The following is a 26,894-nucleotide window of genomic DNA, read 5'->3' as shown; positions in this document are numbered from 1 at the left end:
TAGGCCATGTTTGGTTTTTAGATAGTATTAAATAAAGAAAAAAATATTAAGAAAAATAATTTTCTTATATTTGATTTTATTATGAAAAATATGATAGAAAATTAAATATAATTAAAATTAATTGTAAATTTATATATTTTAAAATTATTAAATCTTGATATAATGGAAAACAAGGGAAAATGAATTTGAAAAAAAATGTAAAAATAATTTATTAACTTAAATTTTTTTTCCTTTTAACTTTTTCTCTTCATCCATTTTTCCTTTTTATTTTTTTTCCTTACATAAAAATAATTAGTATATTTTAATTTATATAAAAAGCTTTTATATATATATATATATATATATATATATATATATTTAATAAAATTTATATAATACTAATATTACCTTTTAGAAATCATGACTTTTAACTAATTTTTCTGTTAAAGTTTATAATAAATTTTTTACAATAACAATATTACCCTTAGAACACGTGACTTTTGATTTTAAACTTCTGACTTAAGTAAAGTGCTAGTATTATCCTTCAAAAATCATGAGTTTTGATGTCAGGTTTTCAGCTAAAAAAAAGGGAAAGTTGTCGGACTTGAAATCTTCTTAATTTCATTAAAGTTTCGTTACATATAAAATTAAAATCATAAGATATAATTTCACTTATCCATGCCATTAATTAAGTGTCTAAATCGGCATCCAACGCATTGTGGTGTTTGGTTTTTTTACTTAATTCTTGTAAAACTTAAATCCAAATAATGCTTAATAGTATTAAGTATTAAGTTATTTATTTTTATAGTTTTTATTTTATTAAACATTAAAAGGTAAATATTATTTTTTTTTTTATTTAGAAAAAAGTTAAGGGCTTGTTTGGTTCATATTTTCAAGAAATGTTATTTATTCTTGAAAACAAAAAACACAAAAAATACTTGTTTGGAAAAGGAGGTGTGTTATTGTTTTTTGCGTTTTTCGTGTTATCAAAAACCACTTTTTTTTTTAGAACAACAAAAAGATGTTTTCATTATTTTTTTCACTATTAAAATAATAGATTGTTTTTCGTGTTTTTTTTCTTTTTGTGTTTCCACGAAGGTGAGCTCCACCCAACCACCACACCTCCACCCGTAAACCCTTTCTTCTTTCTTAAATTATCGAAATTAATATATTTTCACATGGTTACAAAGTCATCATTTATTCAAGAAAATTATAATTGGTGTAAAATTTTCAAAATCGATTTTTTTTAATTTAAATGAATTATGCATATGAAATTTATCAACCAAATATGTTTTTCTTTTTTAATTTTTGAGAACAAAAACTGTTTTCTAGAATTCAGTTCCCAAATACAATTTTTTTTTTTTTTTCTGAAAACACAAAAAACTGTATTTAAAAATTGTTCTCAAAAACTGTTTTTTAGAACAATTTTCAAAAACAACAACCAAACAGGTCCTGAATATTTTGTTGTATTTGTTTTTTTTTACTTAATTCTAAATATAATTTTAATACTTAATAGTGTTAAGTATGTTTGTTTTTATAGTATTTTATTTTTATTAAGTATTAAAAAATAAATAAAAATCAACATATTACTTTTTCATTTTAAAAAAAAACCTAAATATTTTGATTTTTTTTCCTATTCAATAAAAAATCATAAAAATAGAAAAAAAAATAAGCAATTTAAAATCTAAAAACAAATTATTTTTAGTAAAAAAAATTTAAAAAAACAAACATCCTCCATGAATTTTGTCATTGAGTAAAAAATTTAGAATAAGTTATAAAAAAATAACTTAAAATCGAAAAATAAATTACTTCCAATAAAAACTAAAAAAACAAACATATATGATTTGTCATTTATTACTATATATAAATAAGTTAATAGAAATAATAATATGAATAAAAACATTTATTGTAAATTTTATTCTAAAATACTACCTATATGCTTAGATTGATTGAAAATAAAATAATACTATTTATACCAAAATACCTCTTTTTTCTTTAAAGTCCAATAATTTTCGACTTTCCACAAAATACAACTTGATTAGCATTTAAGCAGGTGGGAGAGGGCTGTGAGCGCGTGGCAGTAGGCACACTCATCCCCAACCCACACGTAAACAATCCACTTTCCTATTCTCCATCTCTCTCTCCCTCTCTCTCTCTCTCTCTCTCTCAACACAGACACCACTCACCTCAACAACACACTACAAAATCAAACACACCCAAGGACCCAAGGACGACAGCACGGAGCCTCTCCTCCAAATGTAAAATGTAATAACTCCTCTTCCCTCTGAACCTTAAAATTTTCTGTTGGTTCAACCATTATTACTGCAAACAAACACGCCACTGCCATGGCCAATAACAACAACAACAGCAACAACCCACATGAGGGCTTGGCTGATGACTTCTTCGAGCAAATCTTGGCCGTCCCTTCTTACTCTGACCCTGCCTTTGGAGCCCACGATGGGAATTTGGCCTTGGCCTCAGGTGGTGGTGGAGGAGGTGGTGGTGGTGGTGGTGGTGGTGGAGGTGGTGCTGGTTCTGGGTATATGAGTATGGGTATGGGTATGCCTTTGGGGTTGAATTTGGAACATGGGTTTTTGAAAGCCAGGGATCAAAGTGGTGCTACCAATGCTGCTGCTGCTGCTGCTTCTTCTTCATGTGGAATCACTGTGAGTTTCTTTCTCCGCGAATGGACTTGTTTGCCCTCCTGTCGTTTTCTTGGCATCTGCTTTTCCTTTTGTCATTTTTGTGCTTCTTTGGGGTTAGAATTGTCATGTGGGAATCTCGGAACATGGGTTTTCCGGTGGAGCTGGTCCTTGTTTTGGAAAAGCTTTCTTTCGCCCTGTTTGGTTGGTGAGAAAATGTTAAAAGGCATAAAAAAAGAACAGAGAAAAATCAGAATTTCGAATATTCGGTACTTTATTGTTTGGGACCTGGGCATGGCCTTCAATAATTACAGCCTCTTGTAAATCAAAGATTTGAAATTGTTATGATTAATTTTCCTCCTGTCAGTTGACTTGAGTGACAGGGTAAAACATTTTCCATGAAAACAAACAGAGTTTTCCTTGTTTTGGAGGTGTTTTGTTTATTTGTTTGTATTGTGTTGACAGGAGAGAGAATCGGTGCATCTGACAAACTTGTTTCCAGCTTTTGGACAGTTGCAGCCACAGTCACTCCGCCCTTCACCACCAGCCCCTGCTCCTCCTCCCCCACACCTTCCTCAGGTTCAATTATTCTCTCTTTTCAATTTTTATGACTATGTTGCCCTTAACATCTTGTTTGGTTGCTCAGAAAAAAATAATAATAAAAAATAAAATTCCTCCATACCCATAAAAATTTCTCCTAGAAAATGAAGTTCTGTGGAGAAAGAAACAACTCTAAAGTGGGGTTTCTTTGCCTTTTTTGTTTTTCTATCACCATGCTTCGAATTAGGGATTCAGCAGTCCTTTGGGACAAAAATGCCCTCAGTGTGCTGGTTTATTTTCTGGGAAATTGGAGGCTTTGGTGTGAAAAAAGCTGAAAGGTTGAGGGGTATGTTTGGGATTTAGTGGGAAATAGAGGGCTTTATTCAGTGCAGTGTCGTCCACGGATTTGAGAGAGCGTGGAAAAGCCTTTCACTTGTGAAAAGCCGCACAACAGTTCTGACTCGCGGAATGTGCCGTGCACGTGTGGGTTTTTCAACCGTGTGGAGTATTTTGCAATTATTCCTTGTGTGATGAACCATTTCTACTTTACCTTTCAGTATTTCTAGGATCATCTATATGAGAAAATGCCATGTATAAATACAAATTGCTTCTCTGAGCAGTTCTTCTTTTATAATGTTCATGTGTCTGTTACTAATTGTAATATACACCATCGGTATTTTTTTAATGGAAAATGTTATAGGGCATGGCATTAAAATTATTCATCAAATACCGACATCACCATGTCATGTGGGGATATAGAAGTATTACACTAGCTGTCTCATGACATTGGTGATGAAAAATATATTCCTATCTGACTTGAGAAATTTGACCTCGGTCAGGAATTGAACCGACAGTTCACAACATTGTGGGACCTGGTCAATATTCTGTCTTCAGCAGATGGCTGTCATGTTTGATTGATTCATCCAAACTCATGTTTTGATTGTGGTCTTAGTTTAAACTTGTGTCGTGTCAATTGCTGCATGCCGGCCTAATTTGAAAATGCCCGAAAATTTTTGAATTGCTTTAGTAACCTGTGATTCCTAGTTGGCTCACATGCACTTTGTTTAGACTCACTTGTGTGGTCTCTGCATTTCATCAAGTTTTATGCACTCAAGACAAAATGTTCCTTGTTATAATAATATGAGGCAGCTGAGATTTCTGTCCAACCTGCATGCTACAAGCAAGATATTTGACCCAATTTTAAGAAACTTGTTTCGAGATTATGATGAGATGATGCAAGGTTTCAGCAACAGAAATTGCCCAATATTGATGCAGTGTTATTTGTAGTGTATTTCAGTTAGTTTTGTAGCTAGATTGTCACGTTATAACGGGTTTCATATCAATATGTCATTGTATTAAAATTAGAGGCTTAATTAATCCAACATGGTAAGAATGCATTAAATTTGTTTAAATACACATGGATCAGATCATTTGTAAAAGAAAAGAAGCATTTCCATGAGTACGGAATTATATATATCTTCTATCTATTCTATGCAGTGGCTTTTATCTATTCTTTTGACCATGGGGAGAAAGGTGTTTCCAATTTCAAATTGTCATCCATATTGTTTGTTGAATCCTTTTTCAGCCTTTTCATGGCCAACCAACTTCTAGTGCAGTTGCTGCTCAACCACATCCTCCTGCCATCCGCCCTAGGGTGCGAGCAAGACGAGGGCAAGCCACAGATCCCCACAGTATTGCTGAGAGGGTAAACTAAAAATATATCACTAACAAAACAAAAAATTATGTGTTTGAGAATTATGCTTAATTTCTAGTGCTTATTGTTTTATGTAAGGTTTTCTGATTGTGTCATACCATGAGGAAGAACAATTTTTTTTTTTTTTGGTTTAGTATTTATCATGCCTGTTCATTTTTCGGTTTTTAAATCTATACACTAGAAAAATGGGCCAATATGTTGCTTAAACTAACCACTTGTGTCAGAGGGAAAATATTAACCTATCTACTCTATTGCCTTGTTCCTCCCTTCTCCAAAACATCTGACAAAATGGCTATATTTGCAAGGTGGAAGAGTTAAATCAGAAAATTAAAAAGAATGCATAACTTCACATGTACGAAGGTCAATAAAGAAAAAATTTGTGCATCAATTTGCAAACTTACTGATTCGAGATAGATAAACTGAGGGTAGTTGCCAACATGGTTGACTCTCTAATCATGCATTATTAACTGGAAAAATTGAGGATGCACACGCATCAAGAGGCCATGCCTCTTAGTCACTAATGTTGCTGATGGCAACATTTATTTAGACCTAAGTGAGATCTTCTATGCCAATAATATTTGGGTTTCAGCTGTCACATTGATAACAGTTCTCTATTTCTTTCACTTCTTGCCAATATGCCATTGTTTTCTGTCCATTGCTACTGCATACCAGCATTATGCTCTCTCTTCTGATGCAGTTACGTAGAGAAAGGATAGCAGAGAGAATGAAGGCTTTGCAGGAATTGGTTCCTAGTGCCAACAAGGTCAGTGACTCTTCAGTGCAGTTGTTTTGTTCTTAGGCCCATTCTCAATCTGATTGTATTAATCTTTATTTCCTTTTCAATCATTGTCTATAATCCTACATTTCATTTTTTAAAACTTTTATTAATGCTTAGATTCCTTCCTCCGCCAATTGGTTTCTGAATTATTTTGTCTGGTAGTTGTCTGGGGGATATTTTATGTCATCATTGATTTAGTACTAGTGATTTTATGGTTGCTACCTTTGTAGGTGTCATCTTCATTGCTTTACAAGATCATGCAATCAAGTAAACCAGTGTTTTTAATGAACTCAAATGCTTTGTTTTCCCCTATAGATACAAGTTTTTCATATATTTCACGACAACTTTTCCATTTGGACATGCTCTGTGGACCTGTAAAAGAAGTCTTGACAGGAAAGGTTTGAAATATGTTCTGCTAATAATAGATTGGCTCTTTTGCTTGGTTCCCATTTTGATTAGCAAACAATATCAACCATCCAATGACTTGTGTTTGATAATCAACATTCTTTTTCATATGGTTAGTAGCTTGTTAACCATATCCTCATGGGGCAAAATCTTAGGAAAGAAAAAGTAGAGGCTGCCACATCGTGGAAAGGGGGGAAAAAGTTGAGTATTTTATTCTGTTAAAAATACTGATATATTGCCGTTGTTTGCACAGACTGATAGAGCTGCTATGCTTGATGAAATTGTGGATTATGTGAAGTTTTTACGGCTTCAAGTCAAGGTATGCGCGTTCCAATTACCAATAGGTCTATGATCTAGGGAAGAGCAGAGGCCATTTACCTAGTGCAGGTGCAATTACAGAATTCCCGCAAGGGTGGACTGGTGACAGACCCCACCCACATCACAAAAGTGGCTGTACGCGGGAAACCCCTCATTTTCACACTTGACAGCCTGTGACAAAGGCCTAGAACCATATGAGAAATCTTTTATATCCTGTGTTTTAATATATATAATTGCAAATCCTTCATTTTTCTCCAAATATTTGCAGAGCATTTAGTGAAATCATATTGTCACCAGCTTCTTGATAAATGTCTACCAAAGTCTTAACATCCCCCTTATTTCATTGTGGGGCCAAATCATATTGAAAATTCTAGAAATCATTGATGACTTTTAAGCAGTCTTTATATGAAATAATTACAATGTCAAATGAATAGAGTTCTGTCTGATGCTGAAACCACTGGCGTGCAATGAAGTCATATTGCCTAGGTGTAATAATTATGCAATAGTCATATGAATAGATATGATAGTCATACAATGAAGTCATATGAATAGGTGTAATACTTATACGATGAAACCATGGGTATAATAATTCTACAAACGGTAATGCTATCACCACCACATTCACTTATAGTGCTTTTATTTGCATTTTTATTTGTTGTCATATTTATAAATTTTCATTGTTGAATTTAAACAGGTTTTGAGCATGAGCAGACTTGGTGGAGCAGGTGCAGTAGCCCAGCTGGTAGCTGATGTTCCCTTGTTATCAATTGAGGTAATAAAACTCCATGTTCCACTTGTAAATTTCGGGTACTACAATTTAGACCTCTTCGCATTTTCTTTACCATTATAAATTAGTTCATTACTTGATATTTTTGTTTTTCTTGCATCTGCAAGATTTTCAATTCTTTCTCTCATCCATATAAGGTTAATTTTTGTGTGAGATAGGGAGATGGCACTGAGGGTGGAAGCAATCAGCAAGCTTGGGAGAAGTGGTCAACAGATGGAACAGAACAACAAGTAGCTAAGCTGATGGAAGAAGATGTGGGAGCTGCCATGCAGTTCCTTCAGTCCAAGGCACTTTGCATCATGCCTATCTCACTGGCCTCGGCAATCTTCCGGACACACCAACCTGAACCATCAACACTAGTCAAGCCTGAATCCGATGCCCCCTCATAGATCAGAACAAAGAGTATGTGATTACATATGCATATGCTCATCGACATACAACCCTATTATGGTGCTCCTCTTGGTCCCCCATCCTGGGAATATCTTACTCCAAATCTAGTTTCTAACTCCTTATTGGAAGAACAATCATGGAAGATGCGATGGTGACACTGTTCTATTCTTTTTTTCCAGTTTTGTCAAAGGAGGAGTGATTATGATGATGCCTAGGAAAGAAAACTACAGGCACTTGATTTTTTTTTTTTTGGTTTTTGCCATGGTCAATTCTAAGGGAATTAGTTTGTCAAAAGCTAAATTGATGTGTTCTTCTCCTAATATCAGTGGTGGGGTTAGTGGTGGATGACCAAAACATTGATGGGTGCACACTTTCTCTCTCTTTTTGGGATAGTGGGTTGTGGGGCAATTTAAAAGGGTTGGATGGGTATGTGTATGATGTATTTGAAGAAATTTTAATGCAAGATGAAATGGATATTGGTTGCTTGTCTTGAAAAGCTATGTTGGATGCTTCTGGTTTTCAGGGGAAAAAGAGAACACTTGTGCTGCTCACTCGGTTTCGGTTTTTATATGGTGGGGTGAATCGGCTGTTTTATAAAAGTAACTTGTCCTCTTTTTCATATTTGTTGAATAATTATTGAGATAAAAGTTATTGCAAAGAAAGTGGTGGTTGACAAGAACATGCATACTGCAGCTGAACCAGGGGTGGTTGTTATTAATGCTAATGGCTACAATGGTTTGTTTGGGTCTTTGTCTTGCCTCAGACCATTGTAATGGTGGAAGCTGAAGCCCATTTTGTTTTTGTGCAGACTTTGGACTCTCCTAAGCATCATGTGGCACTTGGACAACTCTATGTATAACAAAAATTTAGACACTTTAATGCACGAGATAAAGTGAGAATTCCTATTTCAACTTCGCCTCTAATAATAGTAGAGCCAAAATTGTGATTATTTTTGAGTCACATCCATCACCGAACCGGTATAGGATATAAATGAAAAGCATCCTTTCTATATGAATTATTTATGCAGGTTTATATAAAGTAAAACTACATAATAACAGGGGTGCAATTTGGACGGATCGATATGACTCAATTAGAACTTAATTTAAATACTCAGATTGGGTTTGGGTCGATCATAACTTAATTTCGATTGAGTTCAAGCCAATGTTCAGATAATTCAAACTTAACTCGAATTGAATTTAATGAGTCATAACTTAATTTCAATTGAGTTTAAGCTAATGTTTAGATAACTCAAACCTAACTCGAACTAAATTTAATGTTTATAATTTATATTATGTTATATCATACAATTCATTTTGTTTTTAGATTTTAAAGGAAAAATGATGATATATATATATATATATATATATAATTTTTTAAAAAATTATAATGAATTTTCAATCATACAACTTGATCAACTCGAATTTAATCCCACTGATCCAAACTCAACCTTAGTTTTTTTTTTAAAAAATGATATTGGATTGGGCTTGGATTTAGTACATTGGGTTAGAAGGTGGGTTGAGTTCGACTTAAGTTGATTGTTGCTTAATTTAAGTTAATCATCAACTCAACCGAGCTCACTCAACTTGTACCCCTATTGAATATTTTATCATTTATTTTACACTATTTTAAAAATAATTGATAGAATAACAAACACTAGTAAAATTGTGTAAGATTTTGCATTTTTTGAGTTTCTTTTTATTGGATCACTTATTGGACATGGAAATATATCTACATTAAATTCTTTTTTAGGTTATTTCTATTTAATTAGAATTTGAATATTTTTAAATATTAAGTTATTTATTTTTACTTATGTTCTAATACTATTAAGTATTAACTTTATCTAATTTTACATATTAAAAATATTTATAAAATTAATTATTATATTTTTTTTCTTATTTTATTAGTTTCAAAATTTCAAATCTAGTAATTTGAAAAAGGAAGAAGAATAATTTGACATATTCCTAAATAATAAAAAAAGCATCATAATTTATTACTATAATGAAAATTTAATAAGGATTAAGTATCTAATTAATTAAGAAATTGAGAATTAAATAATAATTAAAATTTTAATTTTTGTTTGATTACTAAGAAAATATGAACATTTTTCTAAATTAACACTAGTTTTCATGTATTGTACCCTGGAATTTATGGTTCTAAAATTAATTCATTAATTTTTAATTTAGAAAAGAGTATGAATCCCTTTCTCTCTCTCTCTCTCTCTCTCTCTCTCTCTCTCTCTCTCTCTTTTTAAGAATTGATTGGAAGTGGGTATTTAAAAAAATAAGAATTATTTTGAATTTTTGATTAAAATTTTCATCGAAGTGGAATTGTCATATGATAAGTGGTTGAAATTCATTTACAATCCAAATTTATGATTTTTATATTATTTATTTTAATTTTTTAATAAGGAATATATAAATAATTAAATTTCATTAAGAATTTGATAAATTATGAAGCAAAAATAGTAGTTATATAAGATAGAATTTTGGTTTTAGTTTTGGAATTTTGTGGTTTTATTTTACATCAATTTCTTATCCATATTCAGTGATTTTTATGTTGTTGATCTCATTTTTAGATAATAATTTAAGAAAAAAATTCAAATTTAAAGGGGTTGAGCTTAGCTAGAAAGAAGTTTTTTTGAGGGTTTATTTCAATTATATTTGATTTTTTATTTTTTTATTTATAACTTTGCTAATTATTATTATTTTTTAATTCAAATATTTATGCAAAATTTTCAAAAATGACAAAAAGTGACTTTTTCAGTCAAGATAAAAGTAAAATAAAAAAAATTCTAATAAATGATAAGCTTGAAAACAAATAATTTAAAAATGACTTAAGTTTTAAGTTTTCAAATAACTTGCTTTAGGACATAAAAAAAAAAAAATTCAACTTCATATTTAACACTAGTTTAAAATAACTTAAAAAATTAATTTAAGTAATTAAGTAAATTAAGTATGTTTAGTAAAATAACTTAATAGTATAACTTAAAGTTAAAAATAAATTTAAGCAATAAATAAAAATAATTAATTTATTTATAAGTTCACATCTTAATTTTATCTTTTTACCCTTATTTGCCTTATTTACTTTCATAATTATATATATATTATTTTTTTTTTTTTTTACTTTTTCATTAAGATACAATTTTCTTAAAAAATGATAAATTTTAAAAATGACTTAAGTCTTAAAACAATTTGCTTTAAAGGCTTAAGTAAAAAGAAAAAAAAAATACTTAATAATATTAAATGTGACCAATTGACTTAATAATATATTAATATCAAAGGAACAAGGTTAAGAAAAACAAACCAACCCGATCTAAATCTGGGCCACCCAGCGGAAGTGGAGGGTGTGTCTTGTTCTCTGGGCTCAGTTCCTTGTTTCCTGTAGTGTTGTATACGCTCTCATCTGGTAATTTCATTTTATTTTCTTTTCATTTTCCCATTTTTTTTCTTTTTCCTCTGAGTTGCTTCCATGCTGTGAAAAGTTTTTTCTGACCTTGTTAATCTACTATGGATGATAGAGGGTATGGAATTCTTCTTAAAGATGCAAGGAGAATAAGTCTGGAATGCAATTTCGTTTAGACATTAAAGCAAGCTTTTCTATTCCTACAGGCTCAAAGTTTTCAGTATCTTGTCCCCCATTCTTAGAAGCCTTAGATATAGTTTCCCGAGGCTTCTAATCATCAAGTAGGGACATCTCATAGGTCTAAAGCGAACATACAAGTCATCAACCCTTATAGAGTCGATGCTCTTGCTTTCCTCTATGATCGTAACCTTGGGTCTAAATCTCTCAGGGAGAGGTCTTAGAATTTTTTTTACAGTCTTGGACTCAGGTATTATCTCCACAAGGTTAATACAAGGGTTCACTATATCACTAAGCTCAAAATGGAATGCAGAGAAAGTTTAATCCTCTTGCATCCTAATGCTCCCAAATTTGGAGTCAGCATTTGGATTTTAGACAGCTTCACAGATGAAGTGCCTTCATGGGTTACTTCAAGGATGTCCCAAGCTGAAATTTGTCAGGACTAACCCCATTAAAAATGTTGTAAGGGACCCAAGCATTTGCCTCACTTCCCTCATTGTTTAATTTGTCTCATTCTTGTTTGGACTTAAGTTCTCCTATTGATCTTCTGATTTTATTCAATTTTAATGGCGACCTCCATCTCATTAGGAAACAAGACTCAAAGAAAGGAAAAAGAATTGAAAATTCATTTAAGGAAAAGGATTGGGGTAATTTAAAGGGAAAAACGGTTGAATGCTATAATTGTGGTGGGTTAGGACATGTGTCTTCAGATTGTCCTAGTCGCACAGATATTAAAAAATCTATGCAGGCTACCTAGAGCAACACGGACTCAAATGTCAGCGACTCATCGATTCCTAAAGACAACAGGTATTTCCCATACTAGATCTTAAACTTTCACATAATATCATGTTTTGATGAAGCAACCTGTATAAGAGCTAGATTCAAAAAAGTTAAAGGGGGAGAGTCATATTCAGCAAAGAGGTTTACATGGATCTTAAAGTAGTTATTGACTCAAGGTGTCATATGCTATGCATTAAAATGAAAGTTGTATACTACTTATCAAAAAAAAAATGAAAGTTGTATACCATTTTTATATCAAGAGAAGATCAGCCTATAAAGTCTGTGTGGCTGGGTGGTTGTAGAAAATTTTAGTCAAGGGATCTTTTGCAAAACTTATTTCAAAGCTTGAAATCCCTCTAATGATGAACTCCCTCACAAATTGGTTATATTTCTTGCAGCATTGTTATACTTGCTGGATGAAAGAATCCATTAAAATGATTAATGGAATGTTCTGTCAACTGTCGTAAAAAGCTGTTACGCTTGATACAGAGAGAGAAAAAAAGGCACTAGTCTGATTGCCCTTGTTTCCTTTATGACTTTAACTTATGAACATCTTGTTAGTATTATTTCTTAAGATAGAAAAATATTAATCCTGAGAATGTTACAGCAATATCTTAACATAGTTAGATATATGACTCCCAGTAATTGATCTCAAGATGAATGCATGATGTTTGTGAAATGCTTAAGTGTTAGAGCAATCATAGTTGGGACTTTAAGGTGAAATATTTGGTTGTGGAAAGAAAATATAGGCATGGAAATGCATCATAGGAATAGGGAATGGCATGGGAATATATAGTCTAAGGATTGCCTTGGATGTGAGATTTTTTCTATTACATCTGGAAGTTGATACAGGACAACAATGAAAATGATTGTTGGTTTAAATTTTTTTAAGATGGGTGGAATCTAATGACCTGAGATGAGAAATGTGCCATTATTGTGAAGGAAGTCAGTACAGTTCCTATCTTGTAGGTTGTGTGGCAGGCTAGCAACTCTTTTTGTTGTGTCTAAATTCTAATATTGTGCTAGTGTCTTATTTAGTCTTTTGCTTGGTTGCAGAGCAGTGTTGTGAGACTTTGTCAGTGAAAGTCGGTAGCTTGAAACTCCCCTAGACTTATGTAACCAGGGTAGAGAGGGAAAGCAAGAACAGGAGTGGGAGTAAGAGTCCAAGAACACTGTTTGTTAAATTGCCTTGGTTTTCAGAGTGCTTATAAAATCTGTGATGCCTGCTATATGTAATTGCTTTAGGTAAAGAAGCTCCATTTTCTTAATTTTGTTGACGTAATTTGGGGGTTCATGATTGTCATGATTTCTTTTGGAATGCAGGTTTAGATCTCCATAAGTTAATTAAAGGTTTTTTTCCGTTCTTATAACCTACCCTCACCTATCTTGAACATGTAATTGGGAAGTGTTTAGATGTAAGTGAACTAGGATAAGATTAAACAAGTAGAGTTGCACTCAATCATTCCTGTTTGGGACGACTTTAGTGCATCAGTTTGAGAATCTGCAACTGTGATCATGGATCCAGATGAGAAAATTGAATGAATGATTGACAATCTACCTTGATGTGTTATGTCCTTTTTATGTCCTTTCATGGAAAATAGGATTGCTAGCAATATGAATAGCTACTTGATTGTCGCTATGGAGAGTTAGATCTAATATTGGTATGCCAATTTCTTGTAAAGGGGTTTATAACCAAGCCAACTGACATATTGTATTTGCCATTGCCCAATACTCTGCCTCTGTCTCTGCACTAGAATGTGCTACAACTGATTGTATTTTGCTCCTCTAGGTTATGATATTACCTCAAAAAGGAAAAAAAAAAAAAATGCAATAGCCAATTGTTGATTTTCTATCATGGGGAGATCCTGCCTTATCAGACTCAGGGTATCCTTCAATACATAGATGCCCTGAGGATTGATAGAGAAGACCATGACCAGGAGTTCCTTTGAGATATTTCAAAATTGGTATGATTGCATGCAAGTGAGAAACCCGTTGAGTGTCATAGATCGGCAAAAGGAGGCATTTTTTACATGAGTTGGCAAAAGGGTCAGTCTATATTTGCTGCCATAGGTACAATAACTTGTATTGAGTTCCATTTAGCCATAGAAGAAAAAGTCTCAATATAGTTAAGGCTGTAAGCCTGAGTGACTCCTTTGGACACCAAACAAGCCTTCAATCTATCAACAATACCATTAGGATTATCCTTTATGGTAAAGACCTAATGACAACCAACTATTCCCACATGCCCTTTAATAATATTGTTGAACTAATCTATCACCTTGCTGGCAGGAAAAGAAATTTTGATAGAGCTCATAAATATGAGAGACATTTTTGACAGAAGAATATATTTCAGCTAATGTATTCCAAATATCTTTAGCAGAATTGAGACAAGAGACACTATTAAATACCTCTAGTTCCATACTATTCCAAAGCTAAGTCAGAATTTGTGCTTTTGCTTCTTCCCTAGTATCAACTAACTTTGCTAGAAATTTTACCACATGCCTTGAAGAAAACTTCTACTACCCTAGACCATAGGAGATAGGTCCACTTAATTTGACACTAATCACAGAGCCATAGAAAACTGAGTCTTTGGTTGGCATGTTTTCACCCATGATGTATGAGAAACAATTCAAGTACCAAGATCCAAGTGAGACTTCGAAAAGAAGAAAAAAGAAATTTGCATTAAGGTAGGGAGGTTTTAAGATGAAAGTGGACAGCTAGGCATCAAGGAGAGATGGTGATGTTAGGATAACTGTGCTTTGATACCTTGTTGAAAAGAACAGAATTCATTTCATTTTCTGTGTAGTCTGAATGAAGCTACAAGGGTATTTATTAGCCTATAACAGTAAAAGAAAATGAAATAAATAAAAAATATTACCAAAATTTCTCCTACAATCTTTCCAAAAATCTTTCCTATAATTTCTCATATAATCTCTCCTATAACCGTTTCTATAATCTTGACAGGAGATAAACAGTGTACTGGATAGTTCCATGGTTGCAATATTGGCACTGCACGTAGAAGTAAAGGAAGTTATATACTTGAGACTATGGCTGACATGGGGCATAGAGTAGGTTATGAATTATATGTACTGATATATTTGTCTTGTAGATTTGATGGAGGATCAAATGCATTGAATGAGGATCAATGCCTTATGAAACAACATGAAACATTGGTGATGAAACTCGTAATAGTTTGCATGAAAGACATGCCGAAGACTTTTACCTGCACACCTTCTTTGAGATCTAGTTTTGAACACCCTCTAAGGTATATATTCCAAAGGGAATCCAGCTCCTGTTAAAAAGGAGCTCATGAGGGGCTGATGAGGAAACACGGAATTGATTCTTTCTTTATCTATGGTCTCACCTAGCACCATTCTCTCATCCTTTCATTAGTGTAGCTCAGAACAATAAGCCTGTTGAATGGCTTGCTTGTTTCAAATCCATCCTTGTGACCTTGAACCTGACAACTTTTCCTTGCTTGAAATGTTTTTCCTTTTCATTATCACTACCTGGTTTTATGGTAGAATCAGTCAAGCAATGAAGTCATGGCATTGTTCTTTTTGGTTCATTGATATGCAGCTCTGAGGCTCTATCTTGGTTCTTGGATGGGGGTTGGATCATGATAAAGAAGGTTTAATGGTTTTATAATTCTCAGGCAGACAGTCATTTACTTGCAGAGTAGATAGGATGATCAAGTAGATAGGTCCAGCTGCATAGATTCGTGTATTAGCATGAACATGAACTTAATTCCAAAACCAGTAACTATAGGATACTCATCTGCATTCGTAAAACCAGATATATATTTAAGCTGTCTACTGTTTGGGCCTGTAAATCCACCACAACATAGAGATTGTTTAGTGTTTTACATTTTATCCTCTATTTTCTATGGTGATCATTGGATCATGAAGATCTGCCACTACAATCTTCTGGCAACATCTATTACATTATTTCCTTTTTGCAATCTTCAAAGATTAACAGGGTTTTCCTTGTACAATGGAGCATTTGACAATGAGTTCAATCAAGAATTCAGTAGATGTTCTTCCGTCCACAACAAGGGGCAACACATTTGGATTCCCGTTTATATATACCTTGAGTCATGTTGATATACATCATCAGAAAATTTGGGAATTCATTAGCGGTTTAGATGTCTTGAAAATATTAACTCTTAAAGGACACAATATTGAAGACAAACTCTTCGTGACATTGATAATATCAAGTAGTGCATCTCCTCTTGACTGCATCCTGCTATTTAGCTCTCCCTTTGTCATGGCTTCTCACACTCAAACCTTGGAGTCTCTAAAACTGAAAGGCCTTCACTTGCTTGTGGTTGATTTTAGTCAAATTTTCACATTTTGTGTCTTATAGGAGCATGCAGGATGGGTACTGCCTTCAGTTTACAGAAGTTACACAGTTAGGGACCCTCTAAGATCTATTAACAGAGTGTGGGTATGGATCAGATATGTAAACCAATGTATAAATCCTTCAAAAGCCCCTTGTTTGCTTACAACAAAGGAATGAAAAGAAGAAAGCGATGGCAGAAGTGAAGTGAGCCATTATTTGATGGTTGTAGACATCCTCTCCCACCACTAATAAATAAGTTATAGACATACTAACTAGTGTCCTCACTGAGGGGCCAGCCTAAAAAATGTTGCATGATTAGATGAAATATCTATACCTGTAAGAGTGCACACATTACCCATCATGGAAATTATTGATCCCTGGAGCTGCTTCTGTTGAACTTGTATAACCCTAGAGACTAGAACTGTGTATTTAGGTACCATTTTCTGAAGTACATGACAGGTGTTAAAAATTAATTGGAACCTTGCTCCCTCACTTGACCCTTTTAGCCTTCAACTTGGTTAATCCTCACATATCAAGGTGGATTCAAAAGGCCATATTTTCTCCAACTTCCTCTTCGCTAGGGCTTTGTTTGGTTGTCATAAACTGCAAGTGAGTGGTAAAGGGATGGAAAGAGAAAAGAAAGGAAAAAACAAAGAAAGAAAATATAAAGCACCAGATTGAGCCCTCTATTCTTTTGCCCTGTTCTTTCCCCGACTTCCCTCATTTTTCTCCTAATTGCCTTCCTATTTTCCATCACAATCAAACAGCATGAATTGGTTGTGCCCTTCCATTTTTGTTTTACCTAGTTGTTCCTGAGATCCAAATAGAGCCCATATCCTACTGTGTTTCTGAAGCCTTGGAAGATGTACTGAATTGGTGTTAGTGTGGATCTAGACCCTCTAATAGGATTTTGGTTTGGTGGTATGGTGCACATCTGCTGGGACTTTGTTTCATGGCTATACATGGAAATCTGTTTGTTCAATATATTGAAGATGGATAATCTTTTAACTACTTTACTATTTTTGTTTCTTTTTCTCATTTTGTTCAATTATTATGTGCACCTGTTTGTGGGAGTTTTTGGGAAATAATTCACCACATTTGCTTTATGTTGTTATTCTGGAAAATCTCCAAACGAATTTTCGACTAGCTCTCATTTCATTTGGACTAGTTTCTTTCTTTTCTGGTTTCACATGCTGCAGTACAAGAAATTGAACATTTCTATGTACCTGGAATCCTGGATACATCACATCGTATATGAGAAAATCTGATTGCCTTTTTTATATTGACAGTGAGTTCCATGATTTGCCAGAAGAACAAAGAGGTCATTCTAAATTAGGTTTAGATCTAAGTTACACCCAACTGATATGTTTTGTCCTTCCATGTTGGTAGAACTACTTTCAGAAGTATTGCAAGTATAGGGTACTTCTGAACATGGATTTTCTTGTTGAACTTGCATGTATTTGCAGCCGGAGTTTTGTATATACCTGTCACTTGTTCCCTTATTTAAATCTAATTATCTCATCTGATTGTTGCTGTATGCTTCTGTTCATGATAGAAGTGCTGACTTACTTCATTGACAGCTTGTTGGCCAGTATATGTTCAAGTGAAAACTACGCATCTGAAGGATTAGAATCCTCTGAAATGGATTCCAAGAAAGTGGTGCACAGTGGCGGATGCCACTGCCGGAGGGTAAGATGGAAGGTAGAAGCACCCGCCAGTGTTGTAGTTTGGAAATGTGACTGTTCTAACTGCTTCATGAGAGGCAACACTCACTTTATTGTCCCTGCTGAAAAATTTGAGCTATTAGGAGATTCAAAAGAGTTCCTTACAACCTATACCTTCGGCACTCATACTGCAAAGCATACTTTCTGCAAGATTTGCGGCATAACCTCGTTTTACATTCCACGATCAAATCAAGATGGGGTTGCAGTTACATTCATGTGTGTGGACCCGGGAACGCTGACCCATGTGGAGATTAAGAATTTTGATGGAAAGAACTGGGAAAACTCTTATAATGAATCAAACATTGCTTCATGTTCAAAAGTGCAGAACGAAGAGATTGTTTGAGCTGCACCCAGAAAGGTTTCAACTTGGACTCCAGACAGCGGTATGAGATTTATGTTGTGTGATAAAGGTGTAGAGAGTGGTGTCTGATGAGAACAACAGAAGTTCACTAGAACCAAAACCAACTTTAGTTTTATTTCTATTTTCAATTGTATTAACAAATTCTTGGACTTCTAAATTTTGTTTGGTATTTATTATTTGCTATTTGTGAAAAAAGAATATATGCTTGTGCACTTAAAAGGAGGGTGAATAGGTAAAAGCCGTTTGGAAGAAAATCCAAAATTTTCCTTTTTTCATTTAATTTCTTAAATAAATAATACTCTTAGCAGCCTAGAATCCTAACTAAGTGAGACTCTTAGCCGCCTAGAATTCTAATGAAGTGAGACTCCTAGCAGCCTAGAATCCTAAGTAAAGAGAAAAAATAGTAATTGAAGAGAAAAAATAGGAAATGTCCTATCTATTCCAAGTTTGTTATTGGATTTTATTGAAGGAAAACATAAAAATCCTAACTAACTTCCTAACTTTCTTCAACACCCCCTCTCAAGTTGGAGCATAAATGTCAATCATGCCCAACTTGCTAACAAGAAGTTCAAAACAGTTTGTTGCGTTGTAGGAACAAGCGGCATGCAAATAAGTCTTGCTTCAAGTTTTTCTTTTATGAAGTGTTTATCAATCTCAATGTGTTTGGTCTTGTTGTGTTGCACTGGGTTGTGAGCTATGCTTATACTTGATTTGTTGTCACAATATAGCTTTATAGGCATGTTTACTGGCTGCTTTAGCTCTTCAAGTTCTTGTTGTAACCATATGATTTCACACACTCCATTAGCCATTGCTCTAAACTTAGCCTCTGCGCTACATTGGGCTACTACATTTTGCTTCTTGCTCCTCCATGTAACTAGATTCCCTCAAACATACGTGCAATACCTGGATGTAGACTTTTTATTTGTCATGGGCCCAACCCAGTTTGCATCTATGTAGGCTTCAATTGTTTGTTGTCTGCCCTTCTTGAAGAGTAAACCTTTTCCTGGAAAGCTCTTCAAGTATCTTAGTATTCGATAAGCGGCTTCAAGATGCTCTTTACTTGGAGAATGCATAAATTGACTCACCATACTAACCGCAAATGCAATGTCAGACCGTGTATGAGACAAATAAATCAACTTCCCCACTAATCTTTGGTACTGAGCTGTATCTACAGGAGCCTTTTGCTTGCTATCTCCAAGGTTTTTGTTAGGATCAATTGGTGTGTCTACAGGTTTGTAGCCACTCATCCTAGTCTCTTTGAGTAGATCTATGTTAGCCTAAGGGTTCTCCTAATCGGGTTTTGATGATAACAAACCATGGTTAAATGACTAATTGGTTTAATGGTTAAGAATCTCAGGTATAAACTCGAAAATTCATCAAAGGACCAAATGGATACAAGATCGAGACATTTGGAAGACTTGTAATCATAGGAAACTAATGTAAGATGAATGCATGAATGCACTTAGGATTTTCATACTGTTTCATGCAATTCAGAAAACTTGGTTTATTATTTAAAACTTCGATTTCATTAGAACCCGAGTTTTAACAAATGTACCTTAGGCAAAATGTTTTAAAATTGGCATAATAATTAATCTAAAAACCTTGCCTAAGTGTTAGAAAAGAAAGGAATTGAAAAAGATAGGTTTTCGGGGCCAAAAGGCTCAATCGGTCTAGACTATGGCCAATCGGCTCAACTGGTTGGGGAACCGGTCGACCGGTTGCCCTTGTTTGGTTGAGGACCCGTCGAGGGATGCACAAAATTTTCTCTCTCTCCTAGTAGCCTTCTCTTCCCAGTCAAGATGATTCTCTTCTCGATCGAGGTCCGGTCGAGGTAACGGTAACCTATCAAGCATTAAATGCTCCAACGGCTAGTGAATCGGTCGACCCTTAGCTCGACTGGTCGAGGTTACCTTTTGCTGTTTTTGGCTCCCTAGCTTAGAAACCTATAAATTGATAGCTCTACTTCATTTATTGACAAGAGAACACTTGCAATTAATTGTCTACCTACTTGTTCTTGACCAAAAAGCTCTCATTTCTTTCTTAATGCATTAAATCATCACTTGCATATCCTTTAGGGCACTCTTGTGCGTCATCCTAGCTTTGTCTTGTATTTGAGCTATCCTTAAGCTAGGTTGAGGGTTTCTTTCTTGTAAAATCTGAGTGTTAAAGCCTTTAAGAGGTTTGAATCTTGAAGAGATTGTGTAAGAGCCCATTGGAGCCGGAATCCAAGTGTAAGAAGATTGGAAGCTTGGTTGAAGCTTCAAGTTAGTGGAACCCTCACTCGGTTAGGAGATTAAGGAGAGTGGACGTAGGCAAGGAAGTGCCGAACCACTATAAAACCTGAGTTTGAATTCTCTAACTCTATCTCTTTATTTTGTTTATATTATGCTTAAACTTGTTGTGATTGAAAAGAATTTAAAAAACCCAATTCACCCCCCCCCCCCTCTCCCTTTTGGGTGTTTTTCTTAATTAAACATAACCTTTATTTTCTCAATCTAGGATATATTTTTGTTGTGAGACCACAATCCCTTTCTTGGACCGAGCCACCTTTATTCCAAGAAAATACCTCAAGGATCCCAAGTCTTTGATCTCAAATTCTGTTGTTAGACAAGTCTTCAACCGATTCATCTCATTCTCATCATCTCTCGTAAGTATGATATCATCCACATACACTATCAAAATAGTTGTCTTTCCATATCCTAAAAGCTTGATGAATATAGTGTGATCGGTTTGAGCTTGACTATACCCTTGCCTTTTTACACTGAGTAAATTTTTCGAACCATGCTCTCGATGATTGTTTAAGACTATACAATGACTTTTTTAACCTACACACCTTTGATCCAAACCCTTGTTCAAAACCCGACAGAGGATGCATATAGACTTCTTCAAATCTCCATTCAAGAAAGCATTCTTGATGTCCAATTGTTGTAGAGACCAATCTAAGGTTGCTGCAAGTGACAAGAGTATTCTTACAGTATTTAGCTTCGCCACAAGTGTAAAAGTCTCCAAATAATTGATGCCATAGGTTTGTGTGAAACCTTTGGCCACCAGTCTCACTTTATACCTCTTTAGATTCCCATCTGACTTGTATTTGGTGGTGAACATCCATTTGCAACCCATTATGTTTTTTTTTTCTCTAGGTAAGTCTTCAATTTCCCATGTCTTATTTTTCTCAAGTGCTCTCATCTTCTCAAGTATTGCATTCCTCTACTCTGGAACTCGTAAGGCATCTTGTACATTCTTTGGAATCTCTACATAGGAAAGTTGAGAAGTGAAAGTGAAAAAAGATGATGAAATATTTTTGTAGGACACAACTTTAGACATTGGATAATTAGTATAAAACCCGTTTCCTTTACAAACTGCTATGGGTACATCTAAATCATTAAATAGCTCATTTGGAGAATTGGAGCAAGGCTGAGAGATTTTATCTAAATAGTTTGAGAATTACTTGAAGACTCTTGATCTTGACTTGGATTGGATTCATGACTTGGTAGAGAAGCATTGATTTCTTTTCTTTGATTCAAATACTTCCTCTCATAAACCATTCCAAAGATCCTCTCATAAAGTATTCCAAAGATTTTTTCTAGACCTGTTTCTCCTCTATTTCTAGTAGCAGTAGGATCGTGATCCTGTGATGGCTTTAAAGATTGACCAAAATTTGTTTCACTAGACACATAAGTTGTTTTTTCTACTTGATTAGCATTAAATTTAGTTTTAAAATTCAAATTTGAGTTAGAATTTGTTGTTTCAAAAAATTGATTAGATATTCCTAAATTAGAATCTGGGGAAGTTTGAAAAAAACCTACATCACAATTTTCGGGTGAAGTTTGAAAAAAACTTGGAAATTCCAAATCTTTTAAATCTTCCTTTCTTCCTCTCTCCCCTTGAAGATGAGTAGTAAAAAACAGTTTATTTTCAAAAAATAAAACATCCATGGTAATAATTTATTTTTTTTAAATTGGATCGCAACATTTGTATCCTTTTTTATTTGGTGCAAAATCCACGAAAACACACTTTCTAGCCCTATCACACCCTTTTCCTTGGTTGTGAATAAAAACAACGCACTCAAATATTTTTAAAGATAAAGAAGATGTAAGCCTAAATGTAAGGTAAATATTTTGAAAAACTTCTAACGGTGGCTTGAACCCCAAGATTTTTTAGGGAACTCTGTTAATGAGATAAGTGGCCATAAGAGTTGCTTCATCCCAAAGATATTTGGGAACATTATTTGTAAAAAGTAATGCTCGTGCAACTTCTAAAAGATGTTTATTTTTTCTTTTGGCTATCCCATTTTGTTGTGGGGTATCTTTACAAGAACTTCGATGAATAATGCCTTTTTCCAAGAAAAATTGCCCCAAAATCTTGTTAAAATACTCCTTATCGTTGTCACTTTTGAAAACCTTGATTTTTTCATGAAATTGTGTTTGCACCATGGTGTAATTTTTTTAAAAAAATACTCTCCACTTCAGATTTTTCTCTAAGCAAATAAACCCAATTGACCCTAGTGTGATCATCAATGAATGTGACAAACCAATTTTTTTCTAGAAACTATGGAAACATGTGAAGGACCCCACACATCACTATGTATTAACAAAAATGGTGTAGAGGGTTTATAAGGTTGTGGTGGATAAGAAGCACGATGTTATTTTGCTAAAGCACAAATCTCACATTGAAATGAAGATGAAATTTTATTTCTTAGTAATTTTGGAAATAAGTAGTTCAAATATTGAAAACTTGGGTGACCTAATCTATAATGCCACAACATTATTTTAGTATTACTAGAAACAAAAATAGACTCAACATTGGTACTCTGGACTTGTTGAATTCATTCCATCTTCAAAGAAATAGAGTTCACTGCATTCCCTAGCATTGCCAATGATCGCTCGGATTTTGTCGTTTATTGGATCAAAACAAAATTTATAACCTAATTCACTATTCTATAGCAATTTGCACCCGATCAAAAAGTGGTTTTAGTACAAACTACTGTAGTATAGTGGTATTTAGGTATCATCCACAAGGATGGATTATTCTCGGTAATTAAGGCTTGAATGAGATGATAAGAAATGATGGTGATCAAGTGAAATTTACTTGAAATTGCATGATAAAATCTCAAGATAGCAATGTATTCAAATTGAAAGGAAAATGAAGTGTAAAAGAGAAGAAAATTAATAAGAGGTGAAATTTTCGGAGTTAGGATTTTCTAGAAAACAATTTCCATAGTGAATAGATGTTGAGATCTAATTTTCATCAAGTTAGATTGAAAACCTAAATTTTCATCTAAACCGATTTTTGATTTAGCTTTAGGTCTAGATCTAATTTCTCTTCAAATTAGGTAATATAATCCAAGAGATCAATTCAAATCATATATTCAATTCATCTTAAATTATCTTTCAATGATTCACACAATGCAACTATTCAATCTCATCAAATCTAGTATTAAGAATTTGATAAATCTACCTAGCTTGCATTGTAGTAATCATCCAAGATAATTTGAAGAGAAAACTCCCCAAATTTCAATTAATCAATCAATTGGATCAAATTACCTTTGCAAATCAAGCTCAATTCTCTAATTCACCATAGATCTTGCCTCTAGATTCTCCCTCCTCCGAGAAAAACGAGATTTAGCCACTCATGCTTGGAGATTTGATCTCACAAGACATGTTTGACTACCGAGAAAATAAGAGAAACTGAAGGAAAGTAAAGAATTATATAGAGAGAAGTATGAAAACTTCTACAATTAGAAAATGTATTAAAAAGTCATTTAAATGAGTCAATCACGTTTCTATTTATAGGCCAAGGTCAAGTGGACACTTGGCATCATCTAAGAGGTCTTCCAGAGGCTTCTTCATCAAGGAATCTGGAGAAAATACATTTTGGCACGGCCCCCCAGCAATTTCACATGATGATGCGAAGTGGAAAATCCATCAACTGCATTTTCGTCTTGTTGGAGCATTTCGCATGACTATGCGAAAATTTCGCATGGTCATGCGAAACCACTTTTCACATTTCCCTTGTGTGCTGCAGCCAAGCCTATTCTATTTTATTTCACATGACTATGCGAAAATTTCGCATGGTCATGCGAAATTGAAAAACATGCTTTTTAGACTCCTCTTTGCAATTTCTCCCATTTCTTTCTCTTGATTCCACTTCAACTACCTCCAAATCAACTCCAAATCCCGATCCAAACCGATTGCATTGCTTCTTTCATTATGCATTTGGATCATCATCAACTTTATTTGTTTTCTTCAATTTGATTCATTTCTTTTGTCACCAATTTATCAAAAACATACCTTGAAATGACTCCAAAACTTCATAAAACTTGTTAGTAACTCTTGCAAGGGCAACAACATGCTAATTGAGTGTTTTAGGCATAATTACTACTCAAAAGACGTGAAACTCATGAGAATTATTATCTAAAATATGCTCTTTTTGAGTAGTAATCAGCCAATCATCCTTCTCGAGTCCGGTTCCTGAAATTCACATCGTGATGGAAAGAAGTTAGCAAAACAATTACGATCATGAGTAATTTTGCTTATGGACAATAAATTACATGACAAGTTCAAGACATGAAGCACATTAGAAAGAGTGAGGGAGGACAAGATTTTTATTGACCCAATTCTTGTAATTGCCAAAAGGGAACCATCTGCAATTTTAATTTTCTTGTTCCCTGCACATGGACTATAGGATGAAAAAAGACTTGAACAACCTATCATGTGGTTAGTTGCTCCAGAATCAATATTCCAAGAGTGTGAAGGGTTAGACTTGACACTAGTGCTTCAGTTAGGTAATTATTTGTTTGTGCTAAAGAACAGGAAGAATTAATAGAGAATTGTGGAGATTGAAAGAGTTTGTATAGGTGCTATAGTTGTTCCTTCGTGAAAAGAGTGGTGCTTGAGTTAACTTGTTGCCCTTGAGAACTTCCAGTCATGGTTTGAAGAGCCTGACCATCGGATCGCTTTTTAAGGTGTTGTGGCTTTCCATGAATCTTCCAGCAAGTCTCCCTAGTGTGCCACAGTTCTTACAGTGATCACACCAGGGTTTTTTTCTCCTATCTCCTTCTAAATCAGGACCTCGTGAATCAAGCGCTGAGCCTTCAGGTTCAGTTTGTTCAAGGTTGCTGAACATGATTCTCTTCCTACATTCTTTCTGCCTTACCTTTGAAAAAACCTCACAGATGGATGGGAGAGGCTTTCGACCAAGAATCCATCCTTTTACCTCATCCAAGTTACAACTTACACCAGCCAAAAACATATAGACTTGGTCATTTTCTTCTCTCTTCACATGTCGAGCACAATCATTAGGATTCTCCTAAACATCATCATAACATTGATCCAATTCTTGCCACAAGGTTACCATTTCATTATAATAAATAGTAACCTCACAATCTCCTTGCTTGGATTGCCAAAGTTTTGGTTTCAATTCAAAGATTTGGGAGGAATTCTCTAAATCAGAATAAGTTTCACATACTGAATCCCAAACATCCTGTGCTGTAAGTAAGAACATATTAGGCTTGACAATAAATGGTTTCATGGAATTGAGAAGCCATGCTATTACTAAGGAATTCTTTGATCTCCATGTTCTGAAATTTGGGTCTCCTTCTACAAGTTTCTGTACTTCTCCCATAAGATATCCCAACTTGCCTCTACCATCAATCCCTAATTTAACAGATTGCAACCAACTCTAAATAATTCTTGCCATTCAATCTATGAACAGTTATTTGCAAAGAGGAATTTGCAGTCAAGTGATCCACACTATTAGTTGGTTGGATGGTGGCAGACCGTAGCCTCAGAATCTGGTGATGTACCCCTGGCCCTGGTCATTGCCGTTTTTTCCACAAAGAGATCGCCTTAAGAATCTGTTCTCTACTCTGATACCATAAAAGCTGTTTGGAAGAAAATGCAAATTCTTCCTTTTTTTTTTTTCATTTAATTTCTTCTGGAAATACAGCAGGAAATAAATAGGACTCTTAGCAGTCTAGAATCCTAACTAAGCGAGACTCTTAGCAGCCTAGAATTCTAATGAAGTGAGACTCCTAGCAGCCTAGAATCCTAACTTAAGTAAAGAGAAAAAATAGTAACTGAAGAGAAAAAAATAGGAAATGTCCTATCTACTCCAAGTCACTGGATTTTATCGAAGGAAAACATAAAAATCCTAACCAACTTCCTAACTTTCTTCAACAATAGTTGTAAATTAACCATCAAAGTTAGGTTAGTCCAAGAGAATTTTAGGAACTCCCCTGCTTCAATATGCACAAACCAATCATGCAACAACATTCTCCCAACATGATTTTAAAACAAATTCACATGCAAGATGATACTAATCAACACTCTCCAAGTTGATCTTCTCAACAATCAACATACTGAATGCTTACAACCTATGTCACATGCATCAAATGGTTTAGCCAACCCTCCCCACTCATTAGTCTCCTTGTTTACTTTTTAAATTCACCATCAAATGAAATCATCAACCTACATAAGTAAGCATAAACTAGATCAACCTTTGGCAACAACATGATTTTTTGATAAATTAAGCTCTCTGGCTTACAAAACCTTAGTC

The 26,894-nt window shown here is 34.2% G+C and overlaps 2 protein-coding genes across 6 annotated transcripts; both read left to right on the top strand.

Annotated features, from left to right (window-relative positions):
- Nucleotides 1-2,064: 2,064 nt before the first annotated feature.
- Nucleotides 2,065-8,053, top strand: LOC117930937 (transcription factor UNE12-like). The gene is made up of 7 exons (XM_034851744.1): nt 2,065-2,645; nt 3,087-3,200; nt 4,747-4,866; nt 5,573-5,638; nt 6,312-6,377; nt 7,071-7,148; nt 7,322-8,053. The coding sequence occupies exons 1-7, from the start codon at nt 2,325-2,327 to the stop codon at nt 7,550-7,552; spliced, it is 996 nt and encodes a 331-aa protein (XP_034707635.1). The 5' UTR covers nt 2,065-2,324; the 3' UTR covers nt 7,553-8,053.
- Nucleotides 8,054-10,875: 2,822 nt separating this feature from the next.
- Nucleotides 10,876-18,550, top strand: LOC117929775 (centromere protein V). 5 transcript variants are annotated; one of them, XM_034850179.1, is made up of 2 exons: nt 10,876-10,958; nt 17,834-18,550. In XM_034850179.1, the coding sequence occupies exon 2, from the start codon at nt 17,895-17,897 to the stop codon at nt 18,318-18,320; it is 426 nt and encodes a 141-aa protein (XP_034706070.1). In that variant the 5' UTR covers nt 10,876-10,958; nt 17,834-17,894; the 3' UTR covers nt 18,321-18,550. The 5 variants fall into 5 exon arrangements, with proteins under 5 accessions (XP_034706070.1, XP_034706073.1, XP_034706068.1 ...); XM_034850182.1 differs by lacking the exon at nt 10,876-10,958 and adding an exon at nt 11,020-11,939; XM_034850177.1 differs by lacking the exon at nt 10,876-10,958 and adding an exon at nt 12,311-12,415.
- Nucleotides 18,551-26,894: the final 8,344 nt, after the last annotated feature.

The sequence above is a fragment of the Vitis riparia genome, chromosome 14 (assembly GCF_004353265.1).
Source record: "Vitis riparia cultivar Riparia Gloire de Montpellier isolate 1030 chromosome 14, EGFV_Vit.rip_1.0, whole genome shotgun sequence".
NCBI classification, from domain to species: Eukaryota; Viridiplantae; Streptophyta; class Magnoliopsida; order Vitales; family Vitaceae; genus Vitis; species Vitis riparia.
Note: the sequence above shows the minus strand (reverse complement) of the source record. Positions and strands in the feature narration are given on the sequence as shown.